General features: G+C 35.6%; 1 protein-coding gene across 1 annotated transcript; it reads left to right on the plus strand.

Annotated features, from left to right (window-relative positions):
• The first annotated feature begins 18,704 nt into the window (after positions 1 to 18,704).
• On the plus strand, positions 18,705 to 19,459 carry LOC141485666 (uncharacterized). Its single transcript, XM_074182831.1, has 2 exons — positions 18,705 to 18,935; positions 19,016 to 19,459. Exons 1-2 carry the CDS (start codon positions 18,705 to 18,707, stop codon positions 19,457 to 19,459), a joined length of 675 nt encoding a protein of 224 aa, XP_074038932.1.
• Positions 19,460 to 20,827: the final 1,368 nt, after the last annotated feature.

Here is a 20,827-nt window from a genome sequence, read left to right on the forward strand (position 1 = left end):
GGACAGATATATCAACCTGCCTAGGAACCTTTACGATTGTATTTCAAACGGAAATTCACGCTATTGAACTGTGTGCGGAGAGATTGGAAGAATCCCACCTCATACACAAGTTAATAAAAATATTCTCGAACAGTTAAGAGGCGTTGAAAGCTGTAGGCTCCCACTGAGCAACGTCTAAATTGGTAGCAAATTGCCAATAACGATTCCTTTCGATAGGAAGACTTTACAGATTGTCTCTGGTCTGAATTCTTGGCCATACTGGCCTGGATGGCAATGAGGCTACTGACTCCCTTGCAAAGGAGGATGCTGCAAGCAGCTTCATCGGACCAGAACCTGTCATTGGCATCGCTTCAGGCTTTGCCAAACAAAGATTGAACACCTGGATGGCAAGAAGATTTATGGATTTCGGGCAGAATCTTCCAGTATTGGCTCACTCTAAGACATTTATTCACCCTTGAAGCTTGATAGCAAACAGTTGTAGGACTATAGTAGGGATGAACTATGATGTCTAACAGTACTTCTCACAGGTCACAATCATTTGAATCATCATATTCAGAGACTCGGACTGTCGGAAGACAGTGTGTGTCGCCTATGTTTGAAAAATGATGAAGCAACAGAGCACATACTTTGTGCCAGCACCGCTGGGGACTGCGGTGTAGTGTCGAATAGACCACTTACTTTGGACCTGACCTAACCAAACCTAGACCAAGTTCTATGTGCCAATAGGGATACATTCCAAGGAATCGAATGCCCTCAGCCAAGCAAAAATACTCCAGCTTTGACAATAATCCTGGCAGAGTCTACTTGCCATACATAAACATAAACACGTACCACATTGAAAAATTGTTTGAACGTTACAATATCTAGACCATTTACAAGCCAAATAATCTACTACGAAACAGTATCAGATCGGCGAAGCACATAAGAGATCCTCAGTTATTCTCTGGTGTATACAAGATTTCCGGTTCCTTTGGCAGAGTTTACAATGGAACTACCAGACGCAGATCGACAGCAGGATACAAAAACATAAGCGTAGCTGTTGCCTTATGCAACCGGGGAAATTCGCAATTGCAGAATATGTACTAGCAGAAACAGACCACATAATAAACTGCGGTTCTATTTAACGTACCACCACACAATACTTTATAGGGAAACCAATGGGATCTATGAACATTTCAACAATTTCAACAAAAATGAAGAAGGTAGACGCGTCAACACAACGTGGTATCCAGTACTCGAGAAGACCAGAAGCAGTATACCTGTCAACATCGTGTACCAATCAGGACAACCTAGTACAAGTGCAGACAAATCAATTTTCAATACATCTAATTGAAATGAAAATCATTGATTATTTCATTAGCATTGCACAGCTAAAAAATTACTGTATGAATTGAATTAACATTAAAAAAATAGCAGATATACTCAAGTGTTCACATAAAATTTTACAATTTCATAATAAAATTTCACATTCCATTCGTCATCATTCGAAATTTCAAAAAGATCAATTTAGGTACTTTCCAAAATAGCTACGGTAAATATGTCGCAAATCATTTTTCAGCATATCTTTCATATTCGTTAATATGACCTGTTAAAGATTTCGAAATGAATGAATATATTAATATCATTAATATTTAGAAATAAACATTATTGTTCTAGGTACAATAAGAAATAGTTCATTTGTAACAGGGACTTATTTTACAGGTAAACTAATAAATATGGCTATTGAAATCATATTCTATATTTCTATAGAAAATGTTTGCTTTGGTAATTCGAGTATATGAAGGTGATAAAAATTAGAGAATCTTTGAACAATCAAATATCCGTATTTCCATGATTATGTAACTCATTGATTCGTAGGTGATCTAATGGTGACATAATGACATGGTGATCGATATACGTTTTGGACATCAGGTGCGGATGTAGCAAGAACTGTTTACGATGTTTTGTATGTACATAATAATCTGAATTTTCAACCGTCGTTATTCCATAGTGTCGAGCTACTACGAATATAAGTGGAAAAGCAATCAATAATACAGAATAATTTATTTGAACATCGTCCATAGTGCCTGAAGCAAAATTTAACAGAACCTTCAATTATGAAAAGCATTCATGGAATATGGAGTGATGAGAACAAACGAAATTTTTCGAAAATGATTTCACGTTTCTGATTTTTGTTAGCAACATAATCTGTAATTTCAACACCTCAAACTTCAAAGTAACAAAACCCAAGGCATGTTAATATATAAACTAATTAAAAACTTTCTTTTTCATTTGGAGTTTTGACTGACTGTAGAAAATTCAGGAGCTTTTAAAGATTCATTGTATATTTTTACCTTCTTCAACTGAAAATAGATATAATAGAGAGATTCATACAAGTGTGAAAATGGTGAATTTTCTAGTTCATTCCATTATTTCATTGTGAAAATTTCACTTTTTCCGTCAGAAACTATTCCAAACACTTGAAGCCATTTGTTTCTGGGAAACACCACTCAACTTGATGGAGAGCTATCTTAGTGAAAAAAAGCAAGTGATTAATATAGATGGCACAATAAGCTCAGAAAAAACTCTAAAATATGGCATACCACAAGGTACTGTGGGCCCTATTCTATTTATTCTATACATCAACGAACTATCCAAACACAAGGCTCCATCATCAGCTTCGCTGTTGATATTGCGATCTTATATGAAGACTCATCCTAGCAATCTCTAAAAACCATCAATTTCCAAAAAATCTTTTTTCTTCCTTTCACATGCTACAGTGATAATCTCCCAGCATATAGGCAACTTGAATTCAACAATTGCCTCACAAAAATTCCTTCAGCTTCCCACATTAAATATTTGGGAATTATGATACACTGTAACGCTGACTGTATCAAACGCTGTATCAAAAAATTGAAGGGCATGGCCATTAAATTTTAAGTCTAAAGAGAAATATTTGACTCAAAATGCATGTCAATTCTATATGAAACACTAATTCAGACACATATAACATACGGTATAAAGGTTTGGGGTGGTATCGCAGACACCTTCTTGAAACCATTAGACATATCACAAAAATGGATCTTAAAGATCATACTCCTGAAAAACTATAGATACCCAGCGGAAACAATATTCACAGAAGCAAAAGCTCTGGATGCCCGTCAACTTTACTATCAATCACTAGTCTTCCACCACCATAAAAACAAGCACAAATACGAGCCTATTCAGCACAAACATGAAACACGCTTCAAAGCCAAAACAACAAGCATTCCAAGAAATAATATACGAAAATGTCAAAGTTCCAGTATCATATGCTAATATACCAGATGATCTCTACAGAATACGATCATTCGACTTGCTGAAAAAACTTAAAAATTGGCTTCATAGCTTTCCAAGAGAAAATATACACCGATCAATTGATAGGAAAAACACTATGCCTTGCCTACTTGTTTATATGCAAACTTGTATCTGTATTGTAAATGAACATACTTTCTTCTTTGTAATATCTATGTTATGTTTTTTGTTTGTATATCTATCTTCTTGTAGATTCTATAAACTATAATTCTATAAACTACTCAAGAATCTAAAATATTTTCGCCCATGCACAAGGGAAACCTTCTTTTGGGCGCTTCATATTTATTTACCACCAGCAATAGTTATATTCAAACTCTACTTGTATATTTGGTGAATAAATTGTACTATTATTACTATATAAATTTTGTCCTGTACCTCATCAAAAACTCACAGAATATTCTCAAAAGACTTTGAAGCCGATATCAGAAAATGAATTCAGCTTTTCAAAAATTATTAGGTACGTCATGGCATAGCTAGAAGATTGAATTCTGCTAAGCTTTGATGTTGTCACAGCTGAGTTGGAAAATGAGCTAATATCGAACCAATAAAGTTGCATTTGACCCTTGCCAAATGTTTTGAATTTATGTTTGGAGCTCTATTATTGAACTTTTGGTATGCTTATTGATTTCTCCTTATTTTTAACCTTAGCTAAAAACTTTCGCCGCAACTCATCAAAACGGCGAAATATTATGGTCGAATTATGTTGATAATGTATATGCTGTCTGAAATTGGAATCGTTATGATCTGAATTATTATCCACGTCACTTGAAAGAACAATACTCAATAATAGAATCAATAATAGAAGTTGAACAGAATGGTCAATTCCATTTTCTTGATGTGATGTTGGAAAGTTCGCCATATTGATAGAATTATATACCGTCAGTTATACAGGGTTTTCCAACGGGGACTTCCGAAGTTTTACAATTGATAGCGGCCAACTTGTTGAAGCTACATCTGTCAAATTAGTTGTCTATTCTAATTCAGTCTAATTGGCCGATTCACCATGAAAGGATATAGCATTCCACAACACGTGCAAATAATAACATTTTTTCATCAAAATGAGTGCTTCGTTCGGGCACGTACCGTGCGCTTTGGCCATTTTACGGTCGCCATAATCGTTTCACCAAAAAACTATTCCCAATGTGGTGGATTAATTTGAATCCACTGGTTCACTACACAATCGACCAACACCCGTAGTCAACGGAACACAAGATTTGCCGAAAACATCGCCGCTGCCTGTGAGAGTGCGCAGGATAATCTAAGGCAGTCAATTTCGTGTCGCTCACAAGAACTCGGCTTTTCGCAGACTATAAACTATAAACACTTGGCGAATTATGTGTTGTGAGTTGAGCCTGCACCCGTACAAAATTCAACTGACCCAGAAACTTGAGGTAACTGACCATAGACAACATGGTGTTTTCGCTGAATGGGTTCTGGAGCAGTTGGTAACTGACACTCATCTTCAGCGATGAGGTCCATTTCGTGATGAATGGGTACGTGAACGAACAAAGTTATCAACTTTGGAACGATACCAATCCACATGAGATCTAAGAGCATCCAATGCATCCCGAAAAGTCACTGTTTGATGCGGATTTTGGGCTGGCAGCATCATCGGTCAATATTTCTTTGAGAACAACGTTGACTAGGTCATTACTGTCAACGGCGAGCACTATAGGTTGATGAATACCAACTTCCTTTGGCCTGAATTGCACCAACGATATGCCACAGAACTCATGCTACATTGGGCATTTGAACGATGTCATATTGCACACATAATGGAATCAATAGGTCTTTTAAACGAATAAAAATTTCGATGATAGAAAGCTCTTTATGGAATACCGTATAATCCATCTTTCAGAAGTGATTATGGCTTTTTGAGGATTCTTGTGGTTGCTTGTCGAAGAACCAATATTCGACTTCTTGAGTATTATGAAGCTGTATCAGCCCAACTTTTCCAGGAGCTTTCAGTTAAACTAAGATATTACCATTGCCACACATAGATCCTTCCATTTGAGATGCAAAAAATCATCTAAAAGTAAGAGGGATCCTACTGGATTTTCATTCTTTGGCTTCTGTACAATGACTAGATAGTTCCTCACATTGAAATCTGATTCCATGTTCTGGCCAATTCAAAATTAAATTTTTGACTAATGTGTCACTCAGTTCCAACATTGAGTTATGATCTCCGATATATCTTTCTAAGATAATGTTGATTCTACATTACACCTGGGATCTATAAGTAATTTTTCATTCGTTTGGAATTGCATTCAGCAAACCACTCTGCCTGTTTCGATCTTTATCGATGCTCTGTGTGTCTTTTATTCATGATCAAATTTGCTTAGTGAACTTATTGGATATTAAGAGATATTTAACACATTTCAGCTCCGTAGATTTTGTTTAGGTTTTGGAATCATCGTCGATTTCATTCATTGGTGACTTTCTAAAGTCGAGAACTTCTACAATTCTTATATAGACTCCCTTAACGTATGACCTTATGAAAGAGATGCAAAGCTTGTTTCTCTCTAAGACCAAGGAATATTCTAAAATGATGAGTCATTAGAAAAAATTCAAATTATTAACCACTGACATGAGATCTCTTGAAAATTTAATGGCACTCAATAATCTTAGGAGAGAAATAGACTCCAAGGAATATCATAATCAATGTGGCAATTGTTATGAAATGAGATGTGAATGAAATTATTCACACTGGAGTTGAACCACTTCAAAATCCCTGACCTGATTTACATTTCATTTTATTTGACTGATAGATTCATTAAATATGATCCAATGATTGATAGTTGTATTAATAGCAAGACTTCATTATAACCTTGAGTGAAACCTTCACAGAGAGTATGTGAATTTTTTGTTTGAGTGTTTTTTTTTCTGATGAGAACAACTCTTCAACCCAGAACATCCGTGTAAGATGGAGTTGAAAATAATTACCAAACAGTTTTTCTTATTAAGCCAATGAATTCTTCTTGGAAGATCTTTTTTCATTCTAAACAGGATGAAGAGGAGCTCAGCATTGAAAATATCACACTTTATTAAAAAACAAATTAGTTTAACCTTGAATCTTCCACATGCAGTGATTCTTCAATTAGTACTGCGATTTGCAATCAATTCATTAAATCTAGTATAAGTAACTACTTGATTTATTTCGACTATTTAATTATAAATCACAATTAAGGCAAAAGGCAAGGAATATACAAAAACTAAAAGCGAGACAGATTTCAAAACGTATGATTTATTTCCTGATCGAAGCCTAATTGATTTATGTTTATGGCACTCAAGTGAAACAGTAATAATTAACGAGCCATCCGCTGATTGAGGAAAAAGCAATTAAAAAAAAAGTAATGGTTTTTTTTATATACCAAGTGAGCAAATTGTGGGTAGAAGAGGTTCCGGATATAATTGGATTTGAAAAAGATTCCCATTCAAATTATTCAATTTCAAAATGAAAGTCATGGTCATGTGATACAGAATCTCTCAGGATGATAAAATTACTAACAATGAAGGTTCATAGAAATCTGGCGAAGCCACTAAATCCATTTTGATGCGAAGTACCCATCAGTTTTCTTGTGAAAAATGGAGTTGCTTGAGAACTCTACCTTATCCAGTGGGCTATACGTACATTCGATTAGCGATTTTTGTCACTTTTGTATGTTGGTACACTCGTCTCGAACATATGTTCATAGTTTAAGCTGTTCAGCATGTTTGGTTTGTTGGCTTGAGGCATAAAAGCTCAAACTTTTTTGCGTATTCGGCGATTTTCTCCCACAAAAAATTTGGATCTCAGAATTTACCTCTTTGTATCAAAAATTAAATTGAGTACTCAAAAACATTCGAAATATTGACAGCGCCATACGGTGATTGTACTCTGAATCAAAAAAATGTTTACAAGCCTTCCACAGGAGGTCGAGAAAATGTGAATGACGACGCTCGCCCTGGATGAAAATAATGAGAAAGTGGGGAAAATTGTTATGGAAAATCATCGAATCACTATTAGAAAAGTTGCTGAGGATGTCGGCTTTGAGCATGAAGTGTGTGGCAGCGAAGTTCGTTCCAAAATTGCTGAATTTTGACCAAAAAAGCCGTTGCATGAGCATCGCTCAGGAACATTTGATTGACATCAACGACGAACCAGATTTTCTCAGAAAGGTTACAACTCGTGACGACTCATGGGTATATCGTTATGAGATCCGAATCCCAATAGTCCCAATGGAAGAGCCGAGTTCGATCAAATATCAAGGTTTTGCTCACTGTTTTTTTTTTCGATTACCATGATGTAGGGCCACATGGTCGTATGTTCAATATGGAGTATTATCTTGAAGTTATGCACCGCGTGCGAGAAGCGATACGAAGAAAGCGTCTGATATTGTGGAAAAACAATTCATGAAACACGGTAATGCACCTGCTCACTCGTCATTGATTGTTCGTATTTTTTTGGCTAAAAACGTAATTATGCCTCAGTATACACCAGATTTGGCACCCTGCAACTTTTTTTTTGTTCCCAAGATTGAAGTACCCATGAAAGGACGGCGTTTCGCGACGATTGAATAGATAAAACCGAATCGCTGAGAGAGATCACGGACATACCAAAAAGTGTAATTCAGAACTGCTTCGAGGATGAAAAATGCTGGCACAAGTGTATTATACCTGAGGGGGGATACTTTGAAGGAGACAAAATATAAAATCAAAATATTGAAAATTCACCTCATTTTTTAAACAGACAGCGTACGTGTCGAATTGATAACCTCCTATTTTCTGAAGTCGGTGAAAATAGTAACATAGTCAAAAAAACAAATGCATTGAATCCACGAAATATGTCGTTTTCAGAAAAATAATTATTCAGTGATGCGAGTTATTGTTTAGCAAGTTTAAAATATACACATAACTTCTTCCAGATCTTCGATGAAACGCAAAACTCTTGTTATATTTCTGAATCGTTACTTATTTGAAAAACTGAATTTTTATATCTATACTAATATAAATGTGAAAATTTGTGATGATGGATGTATGTATGTATATTTGAGCTCTTTCACGCCTAAACGACTGAACGGATTTAAATGAAACTTCACACAAATACAGTTTATACATCTGAATAACATTTAGGCTACAATTTATGAAGATTTTGTATAATTTTGGTCATAATATAACGATAATTATTAAGTAAATCGGAAAAGTCTTGCTCCCCGAGAGCTATTATGGCGTGCGCTGCCTATACCGTTGGAGTTACATGAAAACTACCTGCTCACTTCAATAATGTTAGGTATCCCAAAGAAAATGTGTTGAAAAATGAAAAGTCGGGAATATACGAAATGAGTTTTGAGGACTGTGACAAAAAAATATAGGTCACACTGAACAAGCTATTGAAACTTGTTTCAAAGACTATGCAGCGCGTATCCGATTTGGGATAGCAGAAAAGTCGCCCAACAACGCAGTAAGCCACTACGCGTTGCATCTACTGTAAGACGACGTGGGAAGATGCGCGGGGGTATAAGAGCGGTCTAAGCAATGAAGCGCCATCGCCGAAAACGTGACCCATACGCGGGCAGACGCGTGACGTGAAGCTTAAAACAATAATGAATGAAAAATACTAGTATTCTAGTGAAAAAAGCGATGGACGCATGATATATAAAAAATATAGCACAAAGCCCCCACGTTTTTTCACAATAATACTAGTATTTTTCGTTCGTTATTATTTTGAACTCATTTAAAAAATATTTTTAACTTTTTAGTTTGATGTTCCTCAAAAGCGTGTTTTTTAGTTTTTTAAACTATATTTATTTTCATTTCTTTGTTTCGTATGCTATAAAAGCGTGTTTTTTAGTCTTTTTGAACTATATTTATTTCATCTGAACTGTGGGATCAATCAGCCGTATATTGTTTAGAAAAATTACTATAGATATTTTGCGATTCCGGAAAGGGAGCCTGAAAATCAGCTACCTATCCCAAGGCAGCAGGCGCCCAAATGAGGGTTACAAATAAGGCAACAGGCGCGCGTGCTAATAAATTTTTTTTTTTTAAATGAAGAAATACATGTAAAGTGAGTTCGAATTATATCAAGGAGGTTACGTACAGCGCCATCTGCCGCGCATAGATCTAGCAATAATGTCGAAATATCAATGCCCGAGCTTGAGAGTTACAAACAAACAAACAAACATACATACATACAGGTGAAGCTAATGAAAGCGTGTTAGAAAATATAAATTACTAGCTGTTGCCCGCTGTTATATTAACGTACATCCGATGCTACTGAAACTAGAATCTTGAAATATGCAGGTAGGTTCTTTGTACAGCGTAAATGAGCATCATGAAAGGGAATAAGGAATTTCCACCCCCAAGAGAGAAAAATAGGGGTCTGAAGATTGTATTGAATATCGTCAGTTTTGAAGTTAGAAACCTGAAGTTTTGAGTCGATAAAAAAATATTGTAACTATTTGTTTAAAATGGTCTGTCATGAAACTTAATATGACAAACCAAATTCTACGCGCACGAAACCGCGGGTAACAACTAGTTGTTCATATTACTTACCTAAACATTGCGAAATATGACCTCACTTAGCTATCGTTCAGTTAAATCGCTTTTTGAATAACAGAGAGATCATTAGATCCGTTCAAAATTACACGTTTCTTTTGAAACAAAAGAGCACTTATGTGAATGTCGGTTTGCAAATCAGAGTATGTTCTCATCTTGATAGGATGCGAAGTAATATTGCATGTGATTTGTGTCATGTCGGTGACGATGCAAAGCAAATGTATGGTGGTGTTACATCAATGTTTTATTTTTCAGTATTATTATATCGATATTTTATATGGAATGAATATATGTTGCAATACCTTCAGGATTCCAAGGGCTTTCCATGCACGTATTTCATAGTTTCTTAGTATATCAACTATTTATTGTTTTAAATTTCATGCTTCACTTGGTTCGAAATAACTGAAATTGAATTTTGCTACGATATGTTTTTGAACAAGATAATTAAATTTACAATAGGGTTGCCAAAAATCAAAAACACCGCTAACATGCCCGACTAGGTCAGTGGTTTGCACAAAGTCGTGGGTGCAACTGATTAAAAAAAAACAATGATTTTTAACTAAATGGGGAAGCGCCACCAATTTTTGTTGGCCAGTTAAAAACCGGAAAACTGCCCAGTTATTGGGGAAGCCCACTATTGAAATATTTAACTTCTCATAAAAGTAATAATTCTATTTGCAATGACTAAGGAAGTTTATTACAATGTATTAAAAAAAAGAAATACAGTGACCCCTCTGTTTGCCAATTCCTCACTTCAATTGCTAGATTACTACTATCATAATACATTCGCTAATATGTGACGTCACGTAAAAGCTTACACCACTCATCTCAATGAGGTAACTTGTACATTTTATTATAGGAAATAAATAAACACCGCCTTTCTTAGGAATATTCTAACACCCTGAAGAAAAATATTCTCATGACAACATCGTAATCAAAAGGTAAGAAAAATAAGGACAAAATTTATTATGAGTTCCATAGCTGAGTTGAACAAGGTTGTTTGAAAATACTGTACTAACCTCCTAATAATCGAGGGTGTTTCCAACACAAAACAGAGAAAATACTGACTATTTGCCCTTTTTATAAAAATCCTGCTTTTGCAGCGGTGGTTTCCAATACTGTCCCAAAATACTCCAAACTTCACAATATCAAAAAGGAACCACAGTTAGCTGAAAATTCCAAAATTCCTTCTAGGTAGTGAACGAGCGAAATAATTCAACCACGCAATCAGTTCATTCAGCAATTCACAATCGAAAAATATCTTTTCGCCAAAATTTCCGTCCTTATCCTTATGTCCTTGGGTGTGAGAAAAAAAGGAACACAACCTATTTACCGACCTAGTCGGTGTCATAGGCGGGTTAGAAAGGTTTTAAATATACATAAATTCGCATGTGGAAATGAATAAACTAAGCGATTATTAAAAGTATAAATAAATTGTTTAATTTATAACAAAGCAAAATTGTATCGTAACAATTTCTGATGATGATATTTCTGATCCTTCATATGATGCTTTTCAAATTTTTATTTGTCATGTTCATGCAATACAAATATACTAGATTATTTCTCGATCAGTATTGAGAAAAACACTCAAATGAACTTACAGCCTGGGTCACAAGATCCTTTCGATTTGGAATAACTTCTAGCAACTTTTTGAAAAATTTCAAGATGGGCTCGAAAAAAATGCAAAAGATACAAACAATTCATTAAAAAAAGGAGGTTTGTTTATTTTGCAAATATCTCGGAAAATATTAAAGATATCCAAAATCTGAAAGGAATGTTCTAAAGAGGAGGAAATTTCCTAAAAAAAAGTTGCACCTCCCAGAACTCTTTCAACAATATTCATGATTTTAATTGAGAACAATAAAAACTATTTTAACCCATTGAATATCATTGGGAAAAAAATTCACATGCCTTCTAGACAATTGAATAAACGAAAATCCATGTTATTATTTTATTCGATATACTTTAGTTAATTAACTAATTTTTACCCTAATAATGTTTAAACTAGAAACCTCAAGTTTTGTTCTCTTCTTGGATCTCCTCTTGAAAGCCTTCAAAAAAGATTCCTTTTGAAAAAATAAAAAAAATTCTATTTTCCACTTTTTTTTTGTGGGTTTTTTATCAGTGATGAATATTATGATTCTTAAAATTTTTTCATTGCTTGGAAACTCATTTGTCGATTAACAATTATTTTTGCTACTAAATATGAATATTAACGAACGATTTTTTTGTTTTAATTCATAATTTCTATTTCGCTTTCATATTCTGCTTTTTCATTTATATTTATATATTTATCCAATGAACAATTTGTTTCAAACAAATTAACAACCATGTGTCATTTGTTGTGTAAAAAAAGAAAAATATTGAAAAATACATAAAAAATTGAGAAATTTTTTCACACAAAAAATGACACATGGTTGTTTTTTTTTTTTGCTGGTATTTGAAAAAAAAATATATTGTGAAAACTAGTTTTTTTCAAACAAATTGTTCATTAAATGAGTTTCTCTCAGAATATCAAAAAGAAATAAAAATTATGATTTTATAAAGAATCGTTACTCAATATTCATATTGAGTAGCAAAAAAAATTGTTAATCAATAAATGCGATTTTAAGCAATAAAAATTTTTTTTAGAAATTATTTTATTTTTGGAAATCATTATATTCATCACTGATAAAAATCCACCCCAAAAACATTTCAAATATCTTATAAACAATATATTTGTTTATAACAATTTTTTTTAAATAGAGCTAAAAATTATGAATGACCATTATTATGTAACTTTGAACATTAGGAAAACGAATAAATTCGTGTATTAACAAAAATTTGTTGCTTTAGTGGAATTTTTAACTTTTTTACGTCTTTGACTATTAATAACAAAGTGAGAATTCAAAATTTTTCAATTTTTCCAACGGGAATCTTTTTTCAATCTACCAAGAAAATCTTCTAGAAGGGAACAAAACATGAGGTTTTTAGTTCAAAAATTATAATTATCAGGGTTTTTAAAATTCAATACTTGTAAAAATTTGTTAATTAACTGAAGTATAAAATAATAACGGGAAAAAAAAATTCCATGGATTTCCGTTCATTCAAGTGTCTAGAAAGTTTGTCAATTTTTTTCTGAATAATGATATTTAATGGGTTGAAATAATTTGTACTGATCAAAGGTCCGTATCGGTCAGCGCGTGCGGGACGCGCATCGCCCGCTTTTAGCGCTATTTTCGCCTCCAACTTAAAATTATAATTATTGGTGATAGAGTTTCATGAAGTGGGACTTATTTTTAGGAAATTTCCTCCTATTTTTAACTGAATTGTTTATAACTTTTGCAATTTTTTCGAGCCCCTCTTGAAACTCTTCAAAAAGTTGCTAGAGGTTATTCCGAATCGAATGAGTCTTGGATCATAATTTTCGGTGCCCTTGCACAGAAGTTCCAAAAAAGGATCTTGTGACCCACACTATTATACTTCGTGTTAGAGCCAATCTGGTCTCTTATTCTTATATTTCTTTTTTTCGTTTGAAATGCATTTTTGCACAAAGAAATCAATGTAATTGATTCGCATTCCGCGATGAAACAACTTATTTGACTTCAATCAACGATTCATTCAGAGGTAAAGCTGCGTAGCATTGATCCCAAAAAGAAATGCAACACTCTCAGCAACGCGCATTTCACCAACCAAATTAGAAATACTTCCCGTTAAAGTCTCATTGCCACACTTTACCATTTTCACACTTTTGGAAGGATTCAAGAATCTAGTACTATATACCGAGTACAATTTTAGATAGTTCTCATTTAATCTGTAGCCGTTCCCCAGGGCGTGTTGAGCGACACTAAACTTTTATGGTCTCCCAAATCGGATATGCACTGCATGCTCTTTGAAACAAGATTCAATAGCTTTTTCAGTCTGACCTATATGTTTTTTGTCATAGTCCTCTAAATTAACTTCATATATCCCCGAATTTTTATTTTCCAACATATTTTTTTAGGTTACCTAACATTATTGAAGTGAGCATGTAGTTTTCAAGGCTATTTTTGCGTTCAACTTTCTAAAAAATCGATACAGTTAACATTGAAGTTACGGAGGCCAATATCTGCCTTCGTCCGCAGAACTGATAAAATCAACAATAGCTTGCAGTTTTTCTTGTTTGCTTCGTTTTGTTTTCGAACTTCCTTGTCAGATATACAAAAGCTTCTTCAGGCGTGTATAGCGAAATACTACCACTATCCATATCTCTCTTCGATAAGGGTAACCAAATATGATCCATTTCTGCATCCAATTTTCCATGACTCTGGCGCATAAATTAATAATAATAATAAAATCGTTAATTATGTATAAAAATACATTTATACATAAAAGGAAAAGGAAAAGGGTTAGCCAAAGGCTATCTTCCACCCCTCCCAAAAATTATACAGTGAGTAAAAGAAAATAATTATAAACATATTTATTTACTATCATATCAATGATAGAGAAGAGAGAAAAATAATACATCATATAGTTGCTAATAACTCTTAATATTCTTAACATTATTTTGGTCAATTTAACAATTTCTTTGCACTACCATACATTGAATTTTAATATTTTCAAATCAGCACTGAGCATTCATGGAAAGACAAAGAGCTATCTATGGTTACGCCAAGATTTGTAGCACTGTCTACCCAGTCAATGTCTGCATTATCGAGAGTGAGCCTAAAGTTACACTGAGTTTCTACTATTGGACTTTGAGACCCTATGCATAAGGCCAAAGTTTTATTTGGATTGATTTTCAGTCCATGATTCTCCGAGTATAGGAATGTTTTGTGCAAATCTGTGTTTATATTGGCCACGCAACTTTCTGTATCGGTGTCATGAGAAGACAAATATAACTGAATATCATCTGCGTATAGATGTACTTGACAATGTGATAAGAAAGTGGGGTGATCAAAAATAAACACTGAAAATATCAAGGGTCCTAAAACTGATCGGCCTGTGAGATAGCTGGTCACCCATTTAAGAAAAATGTCATCGAATCCTATGAACTTGAGCTTGCTGATGAGTAGATCGACATTAAGTAAATCGAAAGCTTTACTTTGATCAAGCAGTACTAAAATGGTGACTTTTGATTGAACTCTGAATCTCGCAAGATCGTCGATTACTTTCAAGAGGGCAGTCTGAACTCGACCTATGGCATGGGTTATGTTTGCTTTGAAGACCGCTGTGGTTTGTGGCTCATTCGCATGCACCTGCGACTCGAAAAAAACCCAGAAGAAAAAGTTCAACCCGGCCGAATCTTTTGATCTCGGTGGCCAATTCACATCACCTCCACGTGAGATGACCACGCCTCCAAATCGCGCGTGCAGAATAGCCAATGTGACATGAGCTGTCACATTGAAACCGTCCTGTTGAAACCACATGTCGTTAGTGCCCAGATCATCCAATTCAGGGCAGAAGTTGATAATCATCGACCTAAAGTGCTCGCCACACCAAACAGTGACTTTTGTCAATTGTCAACTGCTTCAGAGCTCATTCAGTGAGTACACGTTGTTGTCTGTGGTCGTTTACGTTCAGTTCCTGGGTCGGTTGAATTTTGTACGGATACAGGCCCAAGTCACGACACAAAATTCGTCAAGTTGTGGTCTGCGAAAGGCCGAGTTCTCGTGAGCGACGCCAAACCGATTGCTTCGGATTCTCCTGCTAACTCTCACAGACACCAGTCATGTTCTCGAAAGATTTTGCGTTTTGTCTTCGTACAGGTGTCGATCGTTTACTGAACCGGTGGAGTCAAATTTATTCACCGCATTGCGAATAGTCCTCTCGATAGGACGATTGTAGCGACAGGGAAATGGGCGAAGCGCGCGGTACGTTGCCCACAGAATACCCATTTTGATGAAATATTTTTCATGATTTGCACGTATTGTTGAATGCTATATTTGTCCATGCAGATTTGGCAAAATAGACTGAATAAATGACAACTTATTTGACAGATGTAGCTTCAACAGGATGGCCGTTGTCAATTGTCAAAGTTCGGAAGTCACTGTTGGAAGACCCATTATAAGAATGTATGCTGAGCTTACGTCTTTCAGCGTGTGGTTCATTGGCGATCATTGTTCCAATCCAGTGCTTTTCAAAATTTGTTCTGATAATTTTGATCCTGTTGATCGTCTGTATATTTGTCATGTTATGTTGATGTTCATTCTCACGTACTTGAGATGGTCTTCCAGTTTCACCAACATAACTTTTATATGATGAAAACAAGATAAATTTCAAATTTGTTTGTTGGTCAATGTTGTTGGATTTTGTAACTGGTGTTGGCAAGTAATAAAAAAATATATTTGACTTGTGAATAAGTGTGTTGTCCGATTTTAGATGTTTCTTCGGAAGGAATAATTTGACCTGGGAAAAGGTGAATCAACGTAAAAATATTTCACTTCCTTCCAGGCTGATACCAGGACGAGTATTCAACTGTATCTGAAATTTACTGTTATTATGTGATGATCTTCGGGATAAACCAAACATAAAGAACAACGTGGCATTACTATCTCCTGAGAGTATTTTTCGATGCACTCAACCGACTTACTAGATACAATCAAAAAGTGTCCCAACACACTGATACTTCTTAGAATCCATATTCGTATTCAAATGCACCATTGATCTGAAACCGCAAAATGTTATAAATTTCACAGCGAATCCGAGCATCGTGATTTGAAGTTGCATGTAGCGGCATAAATTAGAATGTAAAGAAGACAAATAAACGATCATTGGGCGCTCGTGCCGCCTTTTAACTTCAACGAGTGATTCACGGGGTTCCATATATGATTTTTTTGTTCAGTTGATTTTGTAATACTACTTCGGGTCACCACAAGAGGAAATACGTCTTAATTTTTGGCAATATCTAGCGATAATGCGTTGACGTAAATTTTTAATCCTCAAGTGACACCCCAACAATCTAACAGACCTAAATGGGGTGATCTTGTCTTTTATGTGTTAGGAATCACACGTTGAATGGTGAAACCTCCTTAATCCTCAGCTCGCACAAGTTTCGACTTCTGAGGGTTGTCGTTCGTAGGGGTGCGACAGCTGATTAACAGAAAAAACAGATTTTTTTCAAACAGATTCAACTAGACCGTTCCGACCAATTTATTTACAAAAAGAAGGTTTCAGAAATGCAAGAGTCCAACATTGTCAATCCATTCTAGTTGTAATGTTCACTATGTTCAAGAATTTGTATGTCTCGATGTCAATATCTGAAATATCAATAAGTGAAACGTTAGTTAGTTCTATTTTCAACGATAGATGTACCAAAATAGATCCTGGTGATACTAAAAGCTTTATTGGTAGGTAGAGAGAGATATCAAAGGGTATTTGGGAAATTACTAATAACATCATGATGTTATTAGTAATTTTCTAGATTCCTGTGAATAACCAATTTGACAGAGTAGTCACTGCGATGTTTGATTGTCAATGGCAACATACTGCACTCAGATATTCGGAAAGCCCTCAATCTACTGCCAGGGTATTCATATTAGACCATACATTTTCAATTTATAAAAAATTATCCTGTGATCTACCGCTTGCTAAGGTCTAGAAAGGTACACAATGTTTTATTACCTCCATTTGAGCCGTCATATACATGTCAAAAAGTGTGAGTTCCTGTGAAAATGTTCAATAATATCCGAATTACACTACAAACGGAACAACAAAATAATGATTTACCAAACATTTTATATGTCCTGCATGTTTGTTGAACGCGACTTCCACCATATAAACTTCGATTTTTGTAATCAATCACAGACCAGATTCACAACTACTTCTGAGGCCTATCACAAATGATTCATAACTTTACATTTATGCCCAATCGTAAGTGAGCCTTGGAAATATGTTCTCAAAGGTCATACTTAAATATATTTGTATTTTCATGATAGGTGGTGTGGGAAGACGGGGAGTGACTATTTGTTTTATAAAAGAGCATAATCTTATGCAACATTAGCTACAATGAAATGGGTGGAAATGTTATTTTCTATTCTGAGCAAGGGCTGATTTTAACGCCCCCCCCCATCAACAAAACTATTCATTTTTTGGGATTTATCATCTACTTAATTTTTATTCGTAATAACATGAGCTACATCATATTCAAAATTCAGAAAAATCCACCATTTTTTTGTTTTGTACCCCTCGGGGGGAGGGGATAATTATATGAAAAAGTGCTATTTCCCTGATTCAAGCATATTCAAATATCCGGCGATACACTTTAAAGTAATCCAGATATAATTTTTTGTGTTTCATAATAGGTGGGGGAAGAGAGGGGGGTTTAATATTTTTTTTTATGGAAGAGCGTAATCATATGCAACATTATGTACAATAAAACAGGTGGAAATGTTATTCCCGGTTTCGAAAATGAGTAGTTTATTCTGAGAAAGGTTTGATTTTAACGACCCCTAGTGGCAAAACTGTTCATTATTTGGGGTTGGCGCAATTTTGGTGCAATATTGGTTGAGAATTACATGGACTACATCATATAAAAAATTTTAAAAAAAATCATTGAGACCCAAATTCCATTTGCGGGTTCCTTTGCGATTTATCAAGAATATAGAATAGGTTAGGTTAGGTTCCACCCTGTGGAATGTCCTGTACGACAAGGTCTTGCGACTTGAGTTCCCAACAGACTGCCAGGCACAGGCCTACGCTGACGACCTAGCGCTGACCATCAGCGCAAATACAAAGGAAGAGATGATGGTAAGGGCTAACCTAGCATTGGACCAGGTGAGACGATGGATAGGTGAAAACGGCCTAGATGTCGCCATAGAAAAACAGAGGCCATCATTATCAAAGTTTTGAGGCAGAGAGAAGGAGTGACCTTCGTCATGGCGGAAACTATAGTCACCCCAAAGAAATACATGAAATACTTAGGCATATGGATAGATGACAAAACTATTTTTGATGAACACATCGAAAGGACGTGCAAAAAGGCAGACAGGCAAGTGACTGCTCTAACCAAGATTCTGCCAAATATAAGGGGCCCAGGATCAAATAAAAAGGTTTTATATGGAGTTGTCCCATCCGTCCTGCTGTATGCTGCTCCGGTTTGGGCACGGGTGATGGACGTGGACAAATATAGAAACATGGTTACAGCGACGCAAAGAAGGATGCTAATCAGAATGGCGTCCGCATATAGAACGGTTTTGGCAGAAGAGTACACCTGGACAATCTTGAAGGAGTCACCGAGGCAGACAAACTTAGAGAAAGAGAAACTACTGTAAACGAATGGCAGGACAGATGGGAGAGGAACCATTCAACTGCCCAATGGACTAAACGCCTAATACCCCATATTAAATCGTGGTTGAAATGCGACTTCAAGACTCTGAACTATTATGTCACGCAGGCGCTGACTGGACACGGCTCCTTCAGAATGTATACTTTAAGGATCGAAAAATCGAGAAACGATCTGTGTAAATACTGCGGGGAAAGGGACGATCCGAAGCACACCGACTTCGAGTGCAACAGGTGGCACGCCCAGAGAACAGGCTTAGAGACTTATTTCGGAGCCCAGATAACACCAGAGAACCTATTGGAGACGATGGTAAGAAACCGCAGATCATGGACTGAAGGCGTTACGTAGATCAGAGAGGTAATGGAAAACAAAGAGAGGAAAGAAAGAGAATGGCAAGCTAGCAACCTAGATCAGAGATGATAAATAGAAAGTAAACAAAGATCAAAGTATAAACCGCCCGCACCTGTAATATCCTGGACAGCTCCGGGTGTGGGAGAGGGTTTTTTGGGGTGGTTTTAGCCGGTAGGAGTCCGGCACTACTGGAACGCGATGGATACCGAGCGGCCAGTGTCCATGAGAATTTCTACCCCACCAAAAAAAAAAAAGGTTAGGTTAGGTCAGATTAGGTCAGGATAGGTTAGGTTAGGTTAGGTTGATACCACCCGGGCATTTCGATTTGAGAGCTGCATTGGGCTATTTAAAAGGTGTACAGTAAGATAGCAATAACCGCTTTCTGGGCGGTGTATCTCGGTTTTCCTGAGGATCCAATTAGTTGGAAAAAGTGTTTTTTCCGACTAATTGGTTGTGGTGGGTTTTGGTGTAGACGAGGTTGGGGGTGACTTGGTTTGGGCCAATTTGGGGTAGACTTGGAGGTTGGGTTAATTTGTTGGGTTAGCTCCTTTGGGGTGGATGGACTTGTAAATTGTGTTGGACTTGTTGGGTTTAGGCCATCTGGACTTGGAGGCTAGGGTGATGACTTGTTGGGTTAGCTCTTTTAGGGTGGACTTGGAGGTTGGGATCAGTTAAGTTAGACTGTTGTAGGGTGGACTTGGAGGTTGGATTGGTAACTTATTGGGTTAGCTCATTTGGGGTAGATGGACTTGGAAGTTGGGTTGAACAAGGTTAGGTTGGTGACTTGTTGAGTTACGTTCGACGTCAAGAAATTTGAGAAGAAGAATTGTCGTTTTTATTGAAAAAAAATGTGGGTTTGTCTTAAAAATGGAATTATTTAGGATTTCGACGAGAAATTGATAAAAAAAAATATTTTGCATTATACAGAAAGTGCGGCGTTTCAGGTTGTATTCAATAGCAAAGATTTCAATAAAATTGTAATTTTCATTCAACAAAAGCAACTAACAAGAAAAAACGTGGTTTTTCATCATTTCTAGTCATCATATTGTTGTTAAATCCAGCAAGTCACTTATAATTTCTTTATGAAACAATAGAAACAACAATTTCAAATTTATACTTCCTTCGATTTCACAAATATGGTCGATTTTATTTGTTGAATAAAATCTATTTCAAAATATCTTAAAGAATCGAAGCTCATAAAAGTTGGTAAAATTGGTAAAAGTTGAAAATATTAATTTTGACATAACAAACTCCAAATGTGCTTCTTACGTAAATCAGTAAGCTTTGATACTTCATTGGGTATCAATTCCAAGAAATACAGCTAGAGATGTAATCAATAATTGAACTGTTTGAAATATAATTGTT

This window comes from Leptinotarsa decemlineata, unplaced genomic scaffold, assembly GCF_025532065.1.
Source record: "Leptinotarsa decemlineata unplaced genomic scaffold, Ldec_3_MD MMD2_tig00026330_RagTag_RagTag, whole genome shotgun sequence".
Lineage (NCBI taxonomy): Eukaryota > Metazoa > Arthropoda > Insecta > Coleoptera > Chrysomelidae > Leptinotarsa > Leptinotarsa decemlineata.